This window comes from Ambystoma mexicanum, chromosome 4q, assembly GCF_040938575.1.
Source record: "Ambystoma mexicanum isolate Mex_15411 chromosome 4q, UKY_AmexF1_1, whole genome shotgun sequence".
Lineage (NCBI taxonomy): Eukaryota > Metazoa > Chordata > Amphibia > Caudata > Ambystomatidae > Ambystoma > Ambystoma mexicanum.
Window position 1 is genome coordinate 1127287666 of NC_090928.1, and position 22183 is coordinate 1127309848.

General features: G+C 44.4%; 1 protein-coding gene across 1 annotated transcript in view; it reads right to left on the reverse strand.

The window, feature by feature from the left end:
* DNAH14 (dynein axonemal heavy chain 14) overlaps positions 1-22183 on the reverse strand; it is a 2000441-nt gene that overhangs the window by 301615 nt on the left and 1676643 nt on the right. Inside the window, exon 77 of the mRNA XM_069608705.1 lies at positions 12900-13002. Within this exon, the coding sequence (XP_069464806.1) occupies positions 12900-13002 (103 nt within the window). The remainder of the gene's footprint in view (positions 1-12899; positions 13003-22183) is intronic.

Here is a 22183-nt window from a genome sequence, read left to right on the forward strand (position 1 = left end):
TTGTCAAGTAGGGTTTTATTCTCCACCGAGGGTGTATGCCTCCAGATAGCTTGGAGTTTACGTTTTTGGATTCCTAGTTCTTTGAGGTGCGGGGTGAACCATGAGTTAAGATGAGATTCTCGTTTACTTTTACGTAGTTTGATAGGGGCAATTATATCCAAGGCTTTGGACATAGCGCTGTTAAATGTCTCGACTAGCGTATTAGGGTCAGGGTTAATATCGCTAGCAGTGAGAGCTGGAAGGAGGAGTGGGGGTAGTTTTTCAAACGTAATTTCTTTTTTGCTTCTAGTTGGCATAGGTGGTACTATTTCCTGACTGTTTGGTTTCAGAGGCTCTATTGTTGATGAGGAGCAGATGAGGTGGTGGTCGGTCCAGGTTTGTGGTAAAATATTAGAAATGGTAGTGGCACAGTTTCGGTTGGCTATCCAATCTAGTGTCCGTCCTTTAATGTGCGTAGGGGCTAGAACTTTCTGGGTGAGGCCATGATCAACTAGGATTGAGTGAATGGAATAGGCGTGTTTGTCCTCCTTATCATTAAATCCCAAATGAAAGTCACCTAATAGAAGGAGCTGGGTAGAGACTTTGATGTTATTGGTTAGAAGGCTGGATAAGTCTTCCTCAAAGTTACCTAGTGGGCTTGGTGGTCTATACACCAGGAGGACAGTTAGTGTACTATTATTAGAGATAGGTAATTTGGCCGAGAGGAGTTCGCAAGATGTTATTTCCGCGTGAGGGGTGAGTCTTGCATCTAGCTTAGTTTTGGCAATGATGGCCAGGCCACCTCCCCTAGAGTTGGGCCGATCGACTCTTAGTAAGTTGTAATTGTCAGGTATGGCAATCATGAGCGCAGGACCTGCGGCATCGTGGAACCAAGTCTCAGTGATTGCGAGGAGATCAAAGTTATCCATGGCAAGTATGTCAGCAATTTCCGTATTGTGTGCTATGAGGGACCTCGCATTGATGAGGGCTCCTGATAAGGTGGGAGTTGTGGTTTTTTCTTGGATGAGTCTAGGATTGGGAGTGTTGGGCCTCTTCTGGTTATAGAGGTCAGTTTGTGTTTTATGGCGCCTTTCTGCCACTGGGGCAAGAGGGTTAGGGTCAGGCGCAGTTAGGGTTAGAGTAGAACCTGATGGTCTAGTTCTTTTGTTTTTGAGGTCAATAAGGCGTGGCAGTCTCACTCTAAGTCGTATGTTTCTCTCTTGCAAGTTGCAAGGTGTGGAGTTGGTGTGGGCCATTGTTATGGTAATGGTTAGAAGAGTCCAGAGTAGGGTACAGAATGTGTATATGAGGCGAGTTTTAGTAGTGCACATGTTGGGAGACAGGTAGCAAAGGGGCAACTATATTTGACAATCCCAACAATGACTAAAATGCATACATCAGAGGGCACCTAGATTTGACAATTCCCATCAGCGACTAGAATGCATACATCAGAGGGCACCTAGATTTGACAGTTCCCATCAGCGACTAGAATACATGCATCAGAGGGCACCTAGATTTGACAATTCCCATCAGCGACTAAAATGCATACATCAGAGGGTACCTAGATTTGACAATTCCCATCAGCGACTAAAATGCATACATCAGAAGGCACCTAGATTTGACAATTCCCGTCAGCGACTAAAATGCATATATCAGAGGGCACCTAGATTTGACAGTTCCCATCAGTGACTAAAATACATACATCAGAAGGTACCTAGATTTGACAATTCCCATCAGTGACTAACTATGCATACATCAGAGGGCACCTAGATTTGACAATTCCCATCAGCGACTAGAATACATGCATCAGAGGGCACCTAGATTTGACAATTCCCCTCAGCGACTAGAATACATGCATCAGAGGGCACCTAGATTTGACAATTCCCATCAGCGACTAGAATACATGCATCAGAGGGCACCTAGATTTGACAATTCCCCTCAGCGACTAGAATGCATACAGTGGAAGGCACTAGATTTAGAAATGGCAATTTGGCTATGTTACCTATAGTATAGGTGACACAGACATAAATAGCTGTAGGCAAAGTGGTATGGCTATGGCGGTTCAATCTGGTAATACTTAGTAGCACTGCATCTCTAGGTTAGGTAGACACAGGTGGAGGTCAGATGGTTATAGACTTCACCATGGCCCGTTAATGGTACAGTGGTATCATGGTAAGCAAGACCATATATAACTATCTTGATGCAAAACATGTGGTGGTGCAAATATAGCCAAGAGGGTGCATATACAGTGCATTAGCATGTGAGTGGACGTCTGCATATCAAATTACACTAGATAGTACATCCCAATAGTATGTCTGTGTTACCATCACATTCAGTTACATTCGATGGTATACAATGCGTGCAGAGTCTAAGTCAATGATGGTTCGCCGTGACTCTAGTAACACGTGATTGTGCGGGCCAGAGTGACCTTTCTCTGCCAATGATAACAGTAAAGTTAGCGGCTTTGTTACGGCGAGTAGATCAGGTGAGGGGTTCAAGATAGGTGATAGATCAGGGCAGTGAACCGAAAACATAAAGGAGTGCAAGGTTTTGGAGATTACAACAACAACAAAAATAATGATATACATACACATAGTAAAAGTAATATCAGTAGTATATACATATATACAGATAGGCAGCAGTAAGAACAGGCAGTAGGCAGTACAATATGTACAGATGGCATGAGTATGAAGACTATGTGCCTGGATGTGTTTGGAGGCCTATGTTTTCAACCATAAAACGTCCTTGGATCGGAAGTTCTGATAGGGCAAGTCCATTCTGAGAGTTGGTGGTAGAGAGTTCCACAGTTTAGCTGCTTTCACTGGGAAGCTCTTACCCCCTGTAGTGGAGCGTTTGAAGTTGGGGACAGAGAGGCAGTCTTTATAGGCTGTTCTTGTGGGTCTCATGGAGGTCTGTCTATGAAATCTGTCGATCAGATAGATAGGGGAAGCGTTATTGAGGGATTTGTGAGTGAGTGAGGCAGTTTTTAAGAGAATTTTGTCTTTGATAGAGAGCCAATTATTCTGTTGGCAGTATACTGTAATATGCTCTCTACTGGAGATGACCAGTACTGCTCTAAGAGCGTTATTCTGGAGAGTTTGAAGTTTGCTGGTGATGGCTTTAGAGGACCCAAGGTAGATAGCGTTACAGTAGTCCAGGCGGGACAGTATGAGGGCTCTAGCGAGGGTCAAGCACCTGGTGTCGGACAGAAAGGGTTTGGCTGCACGGATCAGATTACATGTGTAAGCCGTGGACGAGGCCAAGGAGTTCACCTGTCTGTTGAAGGAGAAGATAGAGTCCAAGTAAAAGCCTGGTGTTTTAACCTCTTGTCCTACTTTGATGCTGTTGCCATCGATCATGAAAGAACAATAGGCAGGGCCTAATTTCTTTAAGCTGGCGGTAGTACCTAGGATAATGAGTTCCGTTCATTCAGGCCAAATCCTTCCCATAATCTCCAGAAAGCGGAAGCAGGATCTGGGTATCATCTGCGTAGTTCGTGTAGGTGATACCGAGATGATCCAAATCATCGAAAAAGGGCTTGGTAAATATATTGCACAGTGTGGGGGAGACACAAGAGCCCTGTGGCACACCACAGGTGATAGGTATGGGGTCTGCTGAAGCTGCGGGTGAAAAGACCCTCATGGTTCTGCCGTTGAGGAATGATCTAATCCATGTAATGGCCTCGACAGAAAAGTGAGCTGAAGTGTGTAGGTGTGTGCATAGGACAGAGTGATCGACCAGGTCGAATGCTGCAGAGAGGTCTAGGAGGAGCAGTAAGGCGGCTTGGCCGTTGTCTCTAAGCTTGTCGATCTGTGCTTTAAGGTTAATGAGAGCAGTCTCAGTCCCATGTTGCGGACGGAAGCCTGATTGTCTAGCTCCTAGTAAGTGATGTTCTTCCAAATACTTCTGTATTTGTACATAAGCAACCTTATCCAATATTTTTTAGAAGAAATGGTACGGTCGTTATGGGTCTATAGTTTGTAGGTGTGGCTGGGTCTAGTGTGTTTTCTTTTAGTAGTGGCAGTACCCAGGATTGTTTTAAGTTGGTGGGGATAGAACCAGTGGAGAAGGAGGCGTTGATTAATTTTGTGATGAAAGGGGAGAGGTCACGGGCAGCATCTTTAATGAGCTGTGCAGTGCACAGGTCACCCTGCCAGTTGGACGGTTTCAATGATAAGATCATTTTTTCTACTTCAAGTGTGGTGACTTTAGAGAAGTTAAAGCGGGTAGTTTCCCTTGAGGTAAGCTTCTCAGGCAGTTTAGAAGGGAGATGGTCATTCAGGGAGGCTTTTTGCGGGAGATTTTGTTTTGTAGAGTAGCAATCTTGTTAGCTAAGGCATTTTGGATTTCTGAACACCAATTTTTATCTTTGGTGCAGGTATCAGGTGGAGCTATAGGGGTTTCTGCTTCTTTAAGGATGGAAAATAATTCCTTCATGTTTGATTCTGCTTGGGATATGCGGGCGACGAAGGAGGTTCGTTTTGCAAGGTATGTCAACAGTAGGACAAGTCATTTGGGAAGGATCCCTGTTCCGGCATAAATCCAAGGTGTCCACTTGAGACTCCTCTGTGCTTCAGTAAACAAGACATTTTTACAGTGTAGAATTGCTATAAATGACCCTGTCTTGGCTCTGTTAGGTCACAACCTTCTCTGATATGAGATGAGCTCCCTGACCAATCTAGGGAGATCCTTCTTAACCTGCTCTTTCATACACTTTATTAACCTCTTTATGCTGATGGGCTCTACCTGGCTTCCTTCTGGTCCCATCCATGCTTTAGACTGTTCTCTGGTCAGCCAGCTTCTCAGCATCTTCAACATATTGGCTGCAGTGCACAGTTCAAAACAGGGAAAACAAAAACGCTGATAGGTTTGGGCAGATCCTGGTTGCTTAGGTCAGAACCATCTTGTGTTTTTTCTGTTTTTTTGTTTATTTTGGAGGCATCTATTTGGACAATGTTGCAATAATTGAATCAGCAAAGAGCAAAGGCTCTGGTAAATTCAGTTTTGTGGTTGGACTGTCAAAGTAAGATGGGCTACTGAGGAGTATGAGGTGGATGTTGGCGTTCTTAACAACAAAGTTTGTTTCTGGTGTGAAGTTAAAACAGGTGCTAAAGATGTTCACTTGAGATCTAGGAGAGGGCTGCACCCTGAATATGGGTCTGTTTGAATAGGATAATCATTTTGTAGTTGTTCCATGCTATTTGTGCTTTGGCTTGGCCATATGTCCAAGTTAAAAAGCAGAAGAGACAAGGCAGACCCTTGATGAACTTGGCAAATGTTCTTCTGCACCAAGGACCACATGTTGTCGATTCCAATTTGATAGCACCATCCAGAACGGAAGGACACTGTCTAGGTTAATTTCAAGCAATACTAGTCTATTTCTCTAACCAGTAAAGACAGAGCATGTAGTCCATGGCTTCATTGGCCACTGAGAGATTCATGTTTAAATAGCTGATTGTCTCCATAACGGTTGGTTGGTTTTTTCCTATTATGTTGGTTGCAAGGATTTCAGTTCTGCTTTCCGATCTAAAGCTAAATGGATTCCACAAACCACAGTAGTGCTTTAGATAGCTCACCTTCAGTTATCGTAAAGGCAGAAGAGATATCAGAGATATGCCATTAGCTATTTAGCTTCTTGGAGCCCATAGATTTCTTCTGAACAGGCAAGTGATTACATCAGGTTTAAAGGCCTGTGCAAACAGCCCATGCCCAATGGATGTGTTCAGAAGATCTGTGATGTCCTAACACAAAGTGCCTTGAGGAAGGAATAGAGGCATGAAGCTGTGTGTTGCTTTAATGCAGTCTGTGGTGCAGAGGACCTGTGACATGCTTACTGGCATCACTTGACTCACGTTCACTTAGCTTTATTTCAGTCAACAGACCTAAAAACAGTTGTCACAAACCCATCAGATTAACATACAATATTTCATAGAAATACAAAACATCCTTAAAATAACAGGATAAAATATACAAGTTAAAATTGACTTAAAACAATACACTTATCCAAAAGATTACAAAGGGGAACATGGATCAGTGTAAAAAAATAATTATTACTTCGATCAGTGAAACCTAAGCCCATGATATGTTGATATAAGTCCTTTGCCTTCAATATCGAGTCAGTGCAGCCTATTTAGAGCTAGTAATCTCCCAGTATGCCATGCACAACTACAATATAAAACAGTGACAAAGAACAACAAAGATTGACCAACAACAGGCTAGAAAAGAGAAATTCATCATAGGTCATTGAGAGCAGGATATGCAAATACACAAAATACTAAAAGAATATCAATTAATCGATTAATACACAAAATATTAGAAGGACATCAGTTAGTAAGACATTGGCCTCATTGTAGGTTTGGTGGTATCCTGCCGGTAAATTCGGCGGGATACAAGCAAATGGTAATACTGTTACCAGCGACTGATCTGCCAGAATTACCAGCAGATTACAAGTGCCGGCAAGGGTATGTTAATCTCCATTCCATGGAGTCAGTAGGACTTTAATACCGGCTGTTTTTTGCCAGTGGGGTTCCTGACTTACCTCCAGGCTGCAGGTAAATCGTGCCACGCCACTGGCAAACTTGTAGTTTGGCAGTGCGAGAAAAGTGGCGGTAACGGAATTATAGCCACTTTTTTCCCACACTGCTAACCTTGTAATGAGGCCAATAGCCTTTTCCTCTAGGCTCAATTGAGGTAATTGGCTACAGAACGTACTGCCAAATCATCTTTTGAATTTAGGCAGAGAGCTATCCCTTGTTGTGTGGTTCTGATAGCTCTCGCCCTGAATAATGGCTTCAAATACCTTTTTCTTATTCCTAAGTAGCATGGGAAAATTAACAAAAAGTGTGTCACATTCTCAATCATGTCCTCACAAGAGGGGCATTTATTCAACACTTCGCTCTTCCATTTATGTAATAGCTCTGCAAGTGGTAGTAAGCCCATCCGTAATTTAAGATACAACGCTCTTGTGAATTTGGGGATAGAACGTCCAGATACCGTTCATAAATAACAGATTGTTTAGCCTGCCAATATCTCTCTAGGTCCTGTGTACTTTCAACACTTTCTAGTAGTTTGCATTCTTCACCTGAGTGCAGGGCATTGTTGATAAGCAATTTGAAACTACAATCAATGTACTATGGATCCCTCTAGCATTCATTATAAACTAATGTTGCAAGTGAATCTTTTATATGCGCCAGCCACGGTATTGAGCATCTGCCTATTTGTGATAAAATGTCCTCGAAGGCCAACCTGGAATTGATTAAAGCAGGGGAGGACCAAACCCTGATCCAATATAATAGCGGCTCTGATTTGCAAATCAAATCAGTTATTCATAAATCCACCTGTAGAAACACAGGGCAGGTAGGGGCATTTCAGGGGAGTCCTAATACACTCTTGACAAAGTTGTTTTCACTTATTGCGACTTGTTCACAGTTAGATCCTCCCCATAATCCTGCCCCATACAAAGCTGCTTGGCTAGCCTGAACAGAATATGTCTCTACTCTACTGAGACTTTTACTGCCCCACTTCCAAAGTCACAATCAAACGTAGCAATAGCCCCATTATAGCAGGCTAAAGAGATTTTGGTTTTAGAGACCTGGGATAACCACGTACAATTTTCAGAGAATCTAACTCCCAAGTATTCAAATTCATTAACCTGCTCAATTTGCAATTCCCTTTGGTTTTACTTTTCTTGAAGACTATTGCTTTACTTTTTCTTATATTGACACTAAGCCCATTATCAACACAAAATTCCTCAAAAGCCAAAAACAGTTTTTTGGAGCCCATTGAAGTTAAAGATAAAAGTGCTGCATCGGCTACGAACATTAATATAAGATAAAAGAGTTTTGGCGCAAGTACCCATGCCTGGCGCACCCCCATCTGGATTGGGATATTATCAGTGATCCTACCATCAGCAATCCATGTGATTACAGCTTCTTTCCCAGTGTAGAGGATGTGTATTGCTCTCAGAAGGGCCATAGGGATGTTCCGGTCGATCAGGCTGTTCCACAGACTAACCCCAGGCACCCTATCAAATGCCGTCTTTCAGTCGATGAATATCATATGCACATTCATGCTTCTCAATTTCACGTACTCTTCACAGAGCAAGCTCAATCTCAGACACTGGTCGATAGATTGTGGATTGTATTCATATTTTCTATCCAGGCCTCCAGGTGCAACAGCTGAGCCTTGGGCAAAGACCTTGCTGCCTGCGTCTAGCAGGGAGATGGGATGATAATTCCTTGGATCCTCCCTACCACCTTTCTTGTACAGCGGGACAATCTCAGCTTTAAGCCATGCCTCAGTGACTGAATTCTTTTTCAGAGCTAAAAAGCCTGGTAAAATATGGCACCCAGATCACTGACTCTGACTTATACAAGTCCAACAGTACTTTATCAGGTCCCAGCGTTTGTGTTGCTTTTTCACTAGCGAGGGCGATGCTAACTTCATCATAAGACAAACTGAGAGGAACATATCCATCAATGGTGCCGGTTGTATCAACGCACCCTGGACCTGAAAACACACTAGATTCTGCATATAATGATGTGAAGTGTGAGCGGCAGACTGATTTAGGGATATTACAATGGATGTGCATCTGTACATCACTACTTCCTGTCCCTATGAGTCTCCAAAGATTTTCGAGTCCTTGTCTTGTATGGACTTCATGAGGGCTTCCCAGGTCGAACCTGCATACTCATCTTTCTTATCTTTTACCAGTTTTTTAAAGTGGGCAAAAGCTTCTTGTAAAGACTCTTTACCACCATGGGAGTATTCTTTCTCTCTTATGATTACTTTCTCTTTGGCGCTCCTGCAATTGTTGTCGAACCAAGGATTTACCTTTAGTGCATGTTTCCGAATTAATCTAGGATTTGTTGTGGAAAAGCGTATCAATCCATCTGCAAGTGTTGAATGTGCTGTAATCACACCTTCAGGGGGGGCCGTCATCATCTTCAAAGAGGGCATCTAGTACATGGCGGATGTAGTCATACATTTGGGGTATTGTTCCCCCTCTGTTAATTCTTCCCCATTTCACTACCTTTCTCGCATTCTCAGATATCATTAGGGCAGTGTTTTCTATCCTTTAGCTGACCCACATCAATCCAAATAACGAGGGGGCTACACTCTGCACCAGTGGCTAGTGGTCACTTTGCAATCTGTTGAGGATTTCCAAATCCTTGATTTTATTCCACAATTCCAGGTTGGCCATAATATTCTCAAATTAGCGAAACTCCAATCGCTAACAAAGGTAACCTTTGCTGAGGAGTTTCCATTTCAAGCTCTCATAGTCATAATAACACTAGCTACCTCCACACTGCATTCTTTTTTGGATGCCTTGGGCTTGCAACACAGATGCCTTCCACATTCCAGAGTCTGTCCTACTCCTCACATAAATCCTCAATAAGAGGCAAGGGCTCATACTGGAGGTTGAGGTCACCCATAACGAGTAGCTTAGGATTGAAAGGATGCCTCTCTCTCCATTCGTTGACCCTGGCCCTAAGTAGGTCAAAAAGCTGCAGCTCTTTACTTGGGGTATATCTATTATAAACATTTATCAACAGCATTTCAGACCCATCCCTAAGCTTGAGATGGAGCTCCATCAAGTCATGGCTAGCGTTATTGATCTGGGAAGCAACATTACCCAATGAGGCATCAATACAAACTAAGATCCCCCTGCTAGGCCTCCCATGCTTGCTCTTCACAGCCGGGATCACAAAGTAGTATAACTTTGGAGGTGGGGAGCCTTGGTTGCCCAAGTTTCCTGTAGACAAATGATCTTATGTTCTCGCATGAACTCTATCCATTGGACATCCCCTAAGTTCCCATTCAGCCCTACGACGTTCCAAGACAGAATGTGCACCACAGACTCTCCCGGATTGTCCAGTCTACTTCCTTGTGCCGCCGGGTTCGGGTCGTGGTGCGGGCTATGTCATACTGTAATCACTCCATTCCCCTGTGCTGTGGGGTTTATCCTTTTCCTGCTGCTTCCATTTCCCACCAATGCTTTTCCCCCGGGTTTGCACTGGGCTTGTTAATTCTCACAGAATTTCCATCCACTAAGGATGAAACATTAGGGATGTGGGTGTCGCTGGAGTTCGATGTTACAGCATCGATTGATGCACAAGAGGAAGGCCTGGGTACACTTACTGGCATATTACTAGCCCAATTACCAAATCCCCCCGCCCCCAGTGCAACTTACCTCGTTGAGCTTTGTTTGTCAGAACAAATTGGTGGGCTGAAAGCAATAAACATCTGCAGAGATAAGGTGGCTAGAGGATAGAGTGAAAATGTATGCTAAGTGGCACATATGAATATGCCTGATGCATCCCTCGGTTAAAAATGTTGGCTTTAAGCTGATTTAACGGTTCCATGTAATAATGTCCCTGCAAAAATATCGCCTTGCAAAAACATCGCCGAAAAATGGCCGTTTTTTGTGGGGACATTATTACATGGAACATGCGGGGCACACCCCTGCAACCCCCAAACCTTTGTTTTTTCTTCATGGGGAGCGGGGGACACCCCCGCTGCCCCTTTCCTCATATATATGGTCACCCAAATAATATTGCCATGACTTTTTCCCGGTGATATTATTTACGGCGACCATATATATGGGGATAATATTACCTGATACCGATTTAACAGGGTTTACACTCGAGAACATTTGACTCTGCTTGGATCATCTAAGGCAGGTCTCTGCAATATGTGGCGCTCCAGAGTTTTTGGACTATGGCTCCCATAATGCCCAACGATTGACTATGCTGGCTAGGACGGATGGTAATTATAATCCAAAACATCTGGCGAGGCCAGGGTTGCAGACCCCTGATCTAAGCGATGCCCAATGCAAATTGAATTCCCCAGGACATGCTCATGTAGATCTGAGATACATCTCAAAATTGCCCCTGCACACTACGAATTGCTTGAGTGCAAATCTAGGTGAACCGGGTTGGAAAGGTCTAGAGATTGTGACAGGGAAGGTAACCGAGCCTTATCAAAGGGGCCTCCTGATCAGGAGAGTGGAGGGGTAAGAATGAGTACTGAGCAAGCCCTAATCTTGGGGACAAGTTCAGTTGAAGATGCCCCAAGACATCAATGTTCCCCTTGCACTCAGATGTGTCTTTGCAAATCATTCTCTCCAGCCTTTGCCACATACATTGTCTTCAGTCTCCTTCTCTTTGTTTTGGAGACACCAAAGTTGCCACCAGTAAGAATATCAAACTCAGGCAGAAAGAAGTACTCTGACAGCAGCCCCAGAATCATTACAGACCAATACTAGAAGCAGAGATAGTAACCTAGGCCCAGCACTGAACGGTGCACCGCGACCGAAGAAAGAAGAACAAAGAGTAGCAAGCAAGCCGGTAGAACCAAAGCTATGCTGTGGCGCAGACATCTGGGTAACACTTGCAGGCTTTGGCCGCAATATAACACCATTAGCAGTAGAGATACTAGACCACCAGGGACTTCTTAAAGGGGCCCAGATCCCCACTAGCTTTCTGGGTCACGAGTGAGGAGTTGTGAGTATGCATGGAGAAAGAGGGTGGGCTTACCCCCTTTTCAAGATGCATCCTTACACATACACAGCCTGGGAGGGGAAGGCAGGGCTAGATTGGCTAGGGAACGTCACCCAATCCTGGGAGAGGGAGGGGAATTTAAACAGGAAGTGTGGGTTGTTTGGGTGAAGTCACAGGAGGTGAAGGGGGTAGACCAAGAGATCGGCCGGATGAAGGAAGGAGTAGTAGCTTGTGGGAGAGATTTGTGGAGAAGGTGAAGTATTGGCTTAGGGGTGAAAGTGGTTCTACAGTTTGATTGGCTATGTTTGTGTGGTGAATATGGCGTACCTATGGTGCAGGTAAAGTAGTGTAGGAGGAGATTGTGAAGAGGGTGTTACTGAGTGAAGGTGGGCTAGTTCAGTAGTGGTTTGGAGGGAGAATTAATGGTTTGGAGAGAGCAGTAGCAGGGAGGTGTAGTAGTGGGAGGAGGAGAGTAGTATTGAAAGGAGGGGAGGAGTATTGGAAAGGAGGGCAGAAATATTGTAGAGTAGGTGAGTAGTGCTGTGGGAGGATATGTACCATCAACGAGTGAAGATGAGAGCTAGGAGGAGTGAAACATCAGAGTGGTGGGTGTAGTAAAGAGAATGAGATAGTAAAAGTAGAAGGGAAGTGATGAGTGTTGGTGTTCGTGTCCAACTAAGTAAGTGCAAGGTACTATCCCAAACTCCCATTAGGACACTAACAAGGGTCAGTTAGGAAGTCCCTGAGTGAGTTTAGATAGCTAGCATTCAGGGAGACACCTGTAGCGGAAGGTATAGGCAGTAGAGGTTACCGTTTTCGTTTTGGTAGATCTAACCAAGGTTACAGATGCCTGGGTTAGTCAGGAAATCCCAAGGGATATGAGAGAGAGGGGGATGCCCCCACGGCCCACAAAAATCTTAATAAACATCTGAACCATCTTTGCGAATCAGAGTAATTTGTGTGCCATCTGTGACAAGATAATCTGAGCATTTCAATTTATCTAGAGTAAATGTTTGTGAACCAGGCTGAGTGTTTTGCATATAAAGCAGATATGGGCCATCAATGCAGTTCTGCCAGCATCATAGATATTTCTGTGGATACCATAACAAGATGGTATAAGGTTGGGCCAATTTACCAAGTAACCATTTTTTATTTTTAAATAAAACATAAGTAACAAAGTCAAATACCGCGTTTCTTCAATTTGATAGAAGTCCCCTATTTGACCTATATCCTTGGTGGGGAAGACAGTTGCCTCTGCTTATTGTTGCAAAAGTCAACAATACGATTTTAAACAGTAAGTTAACCAGAATCCATTATGAAAGTTTTATGTGCAGTGTGACAGAATAGAGGCAATACATGAAGGCTCTGCATGTATTTTATAATGCAGTTGCCCAGAGGAAGCCACAAAGTTATCCTTACCTTGAAACCCTTCTGCAGAATCGGGACTGGAAATGAAGGGTCCGGCTTTGAGCTTAGCCACAGTCTGAACTGAGGGTCGATAGATGTGTTTGGATTGCTAAATCTATAATCAAGACAGGAAACAAACAAATCAGTCCTAAAAGCATCTCAAAATGTATAAATCTATACATTTTGTTTTCTTAATCATTACATCTTAGGCACATATGCAAGCTGAGTCTTTTATAAATAACGAATTGGGTAAAAGCAGGTTATGTTCATTCGTGCGTAATGTGCCATTCCTTGATGCCACGTCTCTGGCCTATTTCACATAGCCGAGTGAGGTACACAATGGAATCCAAACACAAAAACGGAGGAAAAATGACTTTATTTAACACAAAGAACTCTTCCTTTGGAAAAACTCAAGCACACAAATATATCAAGACAGTCCTTCCTCAAACGTTGCAACAGTTCAAAGGTCTCATTCGTAAGTTTACAAGAATGAGGGCATCTCCCCAACACTCCGCATCTCTGTCGTTCTTTCACACAAAGGTCCTCTGGCTTGTTGCTTCTCCAAGTCCTCCTGTAGATATTGCTGTGTCTTAGAAGCCTTAGAAACTTTGCTTCATCTGGTAGACAGCGAACCAGATTTATTATCTCCACTATCCACAGAGGAGCTCACTAGGGCTTGATCATCCTCCTTTTCCAGGGATCTGATAACTATCCACAATACCTCCTGCGTACTCAGATTCTGGTTGTTGACCTTCTCAACACCACACCATATGCTCGTTTACCCTTCCACCATGGGCACAACCCCTTCTGATCAGGGTCTCTGCCCTACATGATGCTTTGTGCGATGCTCGTTCTCTCATTAGTAGTTGCCTAACGCCGGCTTCCTCCTGCTTCCCATCCTCCGGATATTCTCCTCCAGAAAGATGTTGATGATTCATGAGTCTTGATTTGGGATTTTGAATTAATGTCTTTCAAAAGGTTTGATGCCAAATGCGTGCACCTATTACTTAATTCAAATAAACCAACATTTCTAAAATAATAATCTGTATCTTCAATTATTTGTTTTGTACAATTAAAATTCAACAAAAATGCTTCATTCAAAAAAGCAGCTTGGTGGTCAGTGGAGATGTTATACGTTAAGTCTAAGATGTTTTAGGCAGCACAAATCCCTCTTGCAAAAGTTACTTTAAAAAAATACAATTGTTGCAAACCCTTTTTTAAGAGTACATTTCTCCTCTTTCAGAAAATGTACTGTAAACAAGAATATTAGACAATAATTTCATCATGATCTACCAAACAGAACATTGCAGCACAGTCCATGTACCAGTCTCTGCGGCCATTTAACATCTTCAATTTAATTTAGAGTTTTACATGGACTCAAAGTCAAGAGTTGACTATGATGCAACAGGTAATAGATATCTTCTTCCACTTATATAGATTTTATTTTAACTTCAATTGTGTCTGGGTGGATAGCTCAAAGGTTAAATGCTCTCCTCAGACTTGGGCCCAGCCTGTACTATTGCATGGTTGAATCCCTGCGGCACGGCCAACGCAGCTCTGTGTCCTCTTTCCAAGGTTTATAAACTGAGTACCATTCAATTGTGTAATAATAACACTGGCTATTGCAGTGTGTTTAAACTCAAGGAAACCACTATAAAGTGCTATATAAGAACAGAAATATAGTTCTATGGCAAATTACTTTACTGTGCATGTAAAATGCCGTCATGTTGAACAGGCAAAACCTCCGTAGGCATATCGGGATTGCATTGTTCATAAGATTATGCACTGGCCACCTGGCTACCCTCTGTTCTCGGGCCTCTGTTCTCTGGCCCAGATCCCCTCCCCGCCAGTTGCAAACCTACACTGCCCACCTGGCAACCCTTGCACGCGGAGGCTGTTTCTGTATCCCTACAGCCCCCTACCAGCACTTCACACCTGATGTCTGCACTTACCCTTGCACTTGCCACCAGCTGGCTGCACTTCTTATTTATTGTTTTATTTATTTCACTGTTCATCCTATGTTCTGCACTGCCCCTCCCCCCTGCACTTGTGTGATCTCCATGTCACCTGGCCTAGTAAAATCGTTGCCTCTGTCTTCCCCCTGTTCCCCCTCCCTTGCCTCGTTGCACCTTGAAACACTTGTGTATAGGCACGTTATAAATGCCATATCATATCATAGTATTTTCACCTGCAAAAGATGTGATGACCAATCCTGTTGCTTGAATCACAGGCTTACTCTATCGTTACATATCTGCGTCCAAGCAATCTGGCCTCCAGGAAAATCAGGAGAAGAGGAGACAGAAGAAGAAGAATCAGCCTCTAAGTTGCACTTCTTCTCTTTGTGCTTCCCCATAATTTGCTTGGAATCCCAAAAAGACAATATACAAAAAACATACCCCAAGGGGGAACCAACATCTTTACTGTCTTCCCCCTGTGGCTTACAAAACAAGGCTGTCTGCAGGCAGGCATTCAATGCACATGCAGAGGCTGTCTAACAACCCTCCACTGCTCCCATACAACACTGTGTTCGTGGTACTAAGCAACCACTCACAGCCCCTTCCCCCCCCTTACCTATACCCGGTGCCGGCTCGTGCCAGGTGTCACCAGCTCGACTGGAGGTCCACTCCGGTCCCGGTGTCTTCTCAGCCCTTAAGCCTTCCACTTAACCGGTGCCCATTGCTCAGCATGGTTGCTGGGAGTTTCGCTCAATCGGCAGGCCATTATTTTGCAAGGTTTGCGGAAGCAAGTGACTGGGGGCAGGGAATCCTCAGCTCTGAAGGAGGTGCCCAGTCCCCGTCCAAGGAACGTTGCCCTCCCTAAACCAGCCAGGTAAGGATAGGCTGCCGATTCGCCTCCCAGGTCATTGTCGCAGGCAGTCCCATTCTGAATTACTTAGATATAGAAAAACTATTCAATTGAAACAAGCATTGACAAAGCTAACAGTTTTTGCTGTTCTGCAGGCATGGGATAGGCACTTGCCAAACACTGCCATATTAGTACTATCTGGCCATAAGATAGCAACCGAAGGAAAATGGTATGTTTATTTGAGTATCTGTCCGCAATGCCAGACAAATGCATCTCTAATACCTATGGGTAAGGCAAAAACGTTGACTTTGTCAATGCTGGTTTTTAATAGGACTTCAGTGCAACTGATATAAATCAAGCAGCTGAAGGTTAAAGCTATAATTAAGCCATTAACTCTTTGCAGACTGCTTAGAAAGAACACTGGCAGACCAAAGTATGATGTTATTCCTTATAAAAGCTAACTCAAAGAGATCCCAGGAGGATGTGTTTTAGGAGGGAGGGGTAGGTAGTTGGTGGGAATGCCAACAGGGATTAAGATGGCCATGGGGAGCCTTTCATTGTCTAAATTACAAAATAAGCACACGCTGTTCCCAGCCTCACATGCCATCTCCCTCCTAGCTGTACTCCAGTGTAATAGTTTTGACTTAAAGATTCTGCTTAAGTGCCACCTAACAGCCAAAACTAAAAAGGGTGGAGGTAGCAGGAAGACAACCAGCATTTCCAGGTGGCTCCAGTACACCTCTTTGAGGGCTTCACGCTTCAGAGCGGTGATATGGTTGTTGCTCGTGCAATGATTTAATAAGTTGGGCTGTGGTCAAGATCATCCTGATATCGCACCAGAAAGGTGATCTTTTAGAAAATGCAAAGTTAAAGAGTAAAGAAGAAGCTTTGGGAAAATCATCTGGTCCATAGCTCACTTCCCAGCCAGGTTTGGCCCAGCTCCGGATTTTTGTCTTGCAACTTCGCTATGTGATATTACATACAGGTTTTGTACATTCACAGCCGCAGGCATGCTTCACTTCACAACAGGAATTTGGCAACAATTAGCATAGGTTAAAACGATTTGTACCCTAGAAAATTAACAAAAAATGCCTATCACTCGTGATACTAAAAAAGATAAGGTTTTTCTAGACTCTCGAAAAACACATTCTGAAATTCTTGATATTCTTGGGGTACATATTGAACATGCGATACCAAAAGATGATTATCCTCTGGTTGGTCACTGGAATGTTGCCTTTGAAAGGTGTCCTCTCCTTTAGAAAAATGCTGAACACAGAGCTCAGACCCTAACAATAGAGTCCCAGCCACCCAGTTTAAGGATTATGCCTCCCTAGCCAGGGGATGCCGAAGACTACAGAAAAATTAGCAGCCTTTATTAAGTCAAAAAAGGGTTTTATGTGTGTTGAGCCACATCCATCTCAGGTTTTTTGTTTGTTCCACAATTGGGCCAGAGGAAACTATCCGACCATCAGTGCCCTCAATGGTTTGGATACTTTCTTTAGTTTGTCTATGTATGAGATGTTGGGCCCAAGACTGATACATAAAAAGACTGGCGGTTCCGCAATCCACCAAGGGCAATGCGGGAATCGGTTTTAACTCGGCCGGAGTGATGGTTACCCGTAGTACCACTAAAAGGGGTTGAAAATTGGTGGCTATAGGTATTGGTATAGTGGATCTCAAAGTTCTCTCCCGATTCCTTGCTTTGTCTAGCAACGGGAGGTTGCATTTCCCGAACGCTGTGGTGGCACTATTGGACAATGTTTTAGTAGATGGTTACGAGAACCACAAAACATACGATGACCCTGTGTTACGCTCACCTGGCTCCCACAGAGGCGTCGATCTGAACTGGACAGCTGCGGTCTCCACCAATGTGACGCGTAGGGCCGAGATGACGGACTGGACTGGCCCAACTAGCTTCGTTTGCTTGGCCCGTAGGAATATTCTTCTGATGGTTTGAAAAGATGAGCTTTCTATCCTGCATTGAGGGCAGGGGCGCGTTGATAACCAGTTGCTTCACTGGCTCGAAGGAATTGGTGAGTTCCAGAACAATATTGACTCCGAAAAGTATGTAGTTCGTAAGAGTTCACATGTCTGACTTTCACTCTTGTCCGATTCCTTGCAGTTTGCAGCTTGACCCCAGCGAAGACTTCCTCGTGGTACCTGACGAAGTTCAGGTAAGGATTTGGCTTATCCCACACAGTTCAATAAAATGAGGCCAGAATGTAACCTGTTGCTTGCTCCCTTATTCAGGTGTGGAGAGAAAATATAAAGTTCAGGGAATAATGTCTCCGGCAGTAAAATTAGGTAAGTCTATTGTGGTGAGAAGAGTTCCCCTTGTTTGTCCCTTTGTCTCACCTTGTTGTCCTTTTGTTCCCCTTAAGGGCCGGGGTACGGCGAGGATGTAATGGAGACTGCGCCGACCCGTGAAGAGGAATAGTACCCCCGGCGGTAATCAGGTAAGTCTATGGGGGTAGTTACTATTGCCTCTGTTTAATCCCTTGGCTCACCTTTGCTGTTCTTGTGTTCCCCTTAGGTGTCAGAGTGCGGCGGGAACGTGCAGAAGGATGCGATGGATCGTGTGGATGCTGCGAAGGCCGGTGAGTTCAGTGTGGTCCTGCAGCAGGTGAGGCGGCGCGCGTAAAATGCTTCTTTCTTCCAGCGCGAAGGCGCGGTGGTTCCGGAATTCAGGTAAGGATCAAAGGTTTTGCTCTTATTCTAACCTCTTCTCCTTCTCTTCCTCCCTTTTCCTAGGAGCTGCAGACTCGAGGCGGGCGTGGCAGAAGACTAGATGCAGGCTTGCAGACATGGTGAGCGTTACGCTGCTGGATGCATGTTCTGCTCTTCGGGCGTGGTTTAAATAGCCTCCAAAGTAGTCCCAGTTAAGTATTCCTGCCCAGCCCCACCCGAGTAAAAAAATAGTCCCTCGGTAAAATAGTCCCTTCCAAGCCTCATTTGGCTTGGAGCTCTGCAGCATGGTCTGCATCAGGTAAGCTTGCAGCATGGTCTGCATCAGGTAAGTTCTACTCTATGAGCCTGGCGCCTATGGCGCCAGGACTGACTCTCCATATGAGCCTGGCACCATAGGCGCCAGGACCGCACCCAAACAGCCCCTAGCAGGGGTTTTTGGGCTTGCTCAAAATAACATGATGCCTGCTTCCGGGGTTGCTGGACCTGGTCTGGTTTCCCGGGGGTAGGCATCATGACACCCTGAGTTGTTCAGCGGGTTCTTTCCTCTGGGCTCAAAGGACCATAAACAGTTCCCAATTGCAAGGGTTCCATATCTGGAAGGGAAGCTGCATGGATCCCTGAAGGTAAAGGAACTGTCCTTGAAGGACGATTAAGAGTTTTGCACATTTCAGCATGTCTGTCTGGCAATCAGAAATTGATTTGTTGAACCAAATAAACCATGGTTTTGAAAGTATTGGGTCGAGGAGACAAGCCAACTTGTCATTCAAATCTTCATTTTATGCCCCTTAGAAATAAGTTAATGCAAGCGTCATTGCACCAGCCCGTCTCTTTAGCAAACTGCTTGAACTTAGTAGTATACGTCAGTAGGTCCTGAGACCCTTGAGGAAAGTCAAGTAAGGAATTACGGGCTGTAAATACCATGTCAGGTCGGTCAAACATTGCTTTAAAAGAATTGAGGAAGGCAGCATAGTTATGCAACAGTGGATCCCCTCCAGTCACTACAGGTGTTGCCCAAGAGAGTGCATTGCCAGTTAAGTGGAATATTAAGAAGCCCACTTTTGCCTTGTCTGTAGCATGGATCAGGGGCTTAAAGGATGGCGCTGGAATCTATGAATGATCGCAGTTGTTTTGGTGACTCATCATTCCCAGGGATGGATTTTCCTGTGCGAGTACTTCCCAGGACAAAAACATTTGTTTTAAAGTAGCATTTTCAGCCTTAAGAGCTCCTCTGTGGTCAGTTTGTGCATGGCTCTAACAAGATCTTGCAGAGGATCCATAGCAAAAGGACTTAGCGGGTGTCTCAAACTTTTAGGTTTTAGGCTCACCTGAGTCTGGATCCGTGATGGAGGTGTTTGCGACGGGCTGGTTCTGCGTCTATGATGAAAATGGGATTCGTGAGAGATATGGATGGTCCTCTCTGGATGCAACCCTGACTGGTAGAGGTAACACCGGCTGGTTAGCGTCTGGAGTGAATCTCCAAAAACAAGGAAAGAAACTCTTGGAAGGGGAAAATCCATTGCGGCTTCAGAAGTGCTTGAGTAGCCGTAGTGGAAATCCAGAATGTTGATCAGAATGGCAGCAGGAATCTGGTATGAGAGAGAGCATTCCGAAAGGGGATAGAGGATTTGCAAGGAGTCAGGGGCAGGAAACCAGAAAAAACAGCCTTGCTGGGGAGAAGATTCAGCAGGAATGAGAGGAGCAAGGCAGTCAAGCGGAGAGGGAACTGAGGAAGAAAAGAAGCTGGACACAATGGAAGGTAGGAAACGAGGAATACAGTGCTGAGCTAAGAGGTAAAGCATACCTTAGCATTGAAATGTATCGGGAGGCAAGCGCCGGTAAAGGAAATAGTGTGCGGTTTGAAAGGCAGATGTGCGGCCGCTGTACTGAGCCCAGGGTACATGCCGCCATGATGGATGAGGCACGTACCTGAACGAATGGCTCATCGCAGTACCATTTGAATGTGGCAAAATGTGCGGAAGGAAGACCTAAGCATGATATGCGCACCGGAAGCTTCCACCTGTGCCAAACAGACCAACGAGGGGCACAAGAGACTGACACATGTACAGTGGGCAAGACCAAAGGCCATGGCTAGTGGGCCCCAAAGAAATCTATTGGTGCAACATGGAAAGTGGCCACGCCGAAGGTAGTGGCCACTGGTCATGACTGAAGGTGGTCATGGCTAAAGGCCGTGGCTAGAGGTCCTAAAAAAACGACCATGTCTAGTTAGCCCCAAAGAAAAATATTGTTGCAACGACTATCAACGGGCGTGGCCACTGGCCATGCCTGATGGCCATGGCTTGTGAGCCCCAAAGAAACCTATTATTGCAACATGTACAGTGGCCACGGTCGAAGGCCCCAAAGAAACCTACACAAAGGTTTGGGAGCCCCTTTACAAAGAACAAACATGGCCAAATAACCTGTTCTATGGAAAGGTGCCCACCTGGGAGGGTCTAAAGCACATTTTAGTTCACTGTACCTTTCTCAGAGGAGAACTGTCCATTTGCATATCAGTCTGGTCCCATCCACTTACGCAGTCCATCACCGAAATGCTAGGCAATTTTCCTCTGAACAAGAGTACCAACAGCAACCCCAGACACGTGTTTCGCTTAGTCGAGCCTTATCAGTGAGGTGAAACTGTGCCTCTCTAAGCACAGTGAGCAAGGAATTCACGTCTGGATTACCCTGGGTAACAGGGTGAAACCCCACGTTCCTAAACATTCACACAATGAAAGCTTTTCAAAATATGCCATTTTATTAACTCAAAAGGTTGGATACATGCCTCACTATCCCTACCCTGATGATGATTTCCCTGCCTAAAAGCAACTAAAGGAAAACACTAACAAAAAGGTTTCGGCCCCTCACACTTGTATACAAAATAATTAATCAAGGAAATATATAGCAGTTAATCAACAAAAAATATAACAGTGTGAGTCACACCACAATAGCTGCTTCTTCAGATAACCTAGGTGAGTTCCCTTTACCCAGATTCAAAATAAATTGTTTTGTCAGGATATTTTGGCACCACTTTAACTTCAGTACTGGGTCTTCAAAATAGACATCAATTACGAATATTTCAAAACTTCATTAGCTTCAAAGCAAATTACTTTGTTGGCACCTCTTCAACTTTAGAACTACTTCGTCAACATCTTTACCGCACCACTGTACTTCGTGAGTTTCTACCAGGGTTACTCTCATGCCAGGTTTACCACTTTTACAACACTCTTCTCTGGTGTTTTCCTGCCAGAACAGGACCAATGGTTACAAATGCTTTTGGTCTGGTATACTCTCCTGCCAGCCAAGATAAACTACTGAGGTCCACTGTTCGGGTATACTCTACTGCCTGACCAGAACCAATTGGCACAAAGTTCCAAGACCTGGTATACTCCCTTGCCAGGTCCAACTACTACTTATAAGTATTTCTGTGGTAAGGGTCAACTTCAAATGTTTTAGCAATGTCTTTTGCTTCAGATAATTAGGTTTAGGATTTTCTTCAAGTGATACAAGAATCACAGTGGTGCTATTTTATATACACCTGAGTAATTGCTATATGCAAGACAGGCAATGCTTCCTTCCTCCTGAACCTTTTTTATCAGAAGGCCAGTCCCCCTGCCAGTCTTGTTCCACCTTTCTATTATTAACCAAATGCTGATACAAACTCTCTCTCTTCTTCATACTTCTTTGTCTTTGGCAATGTGGGTTGAAGATATTCTCTACACCTGGGCAATATTCTTCAGACACACTGTTAGGCTCAGTTTACTTCATTAGGCTTGGGCAACGCTGGTTGTTTCTCAATTGCCTTAATG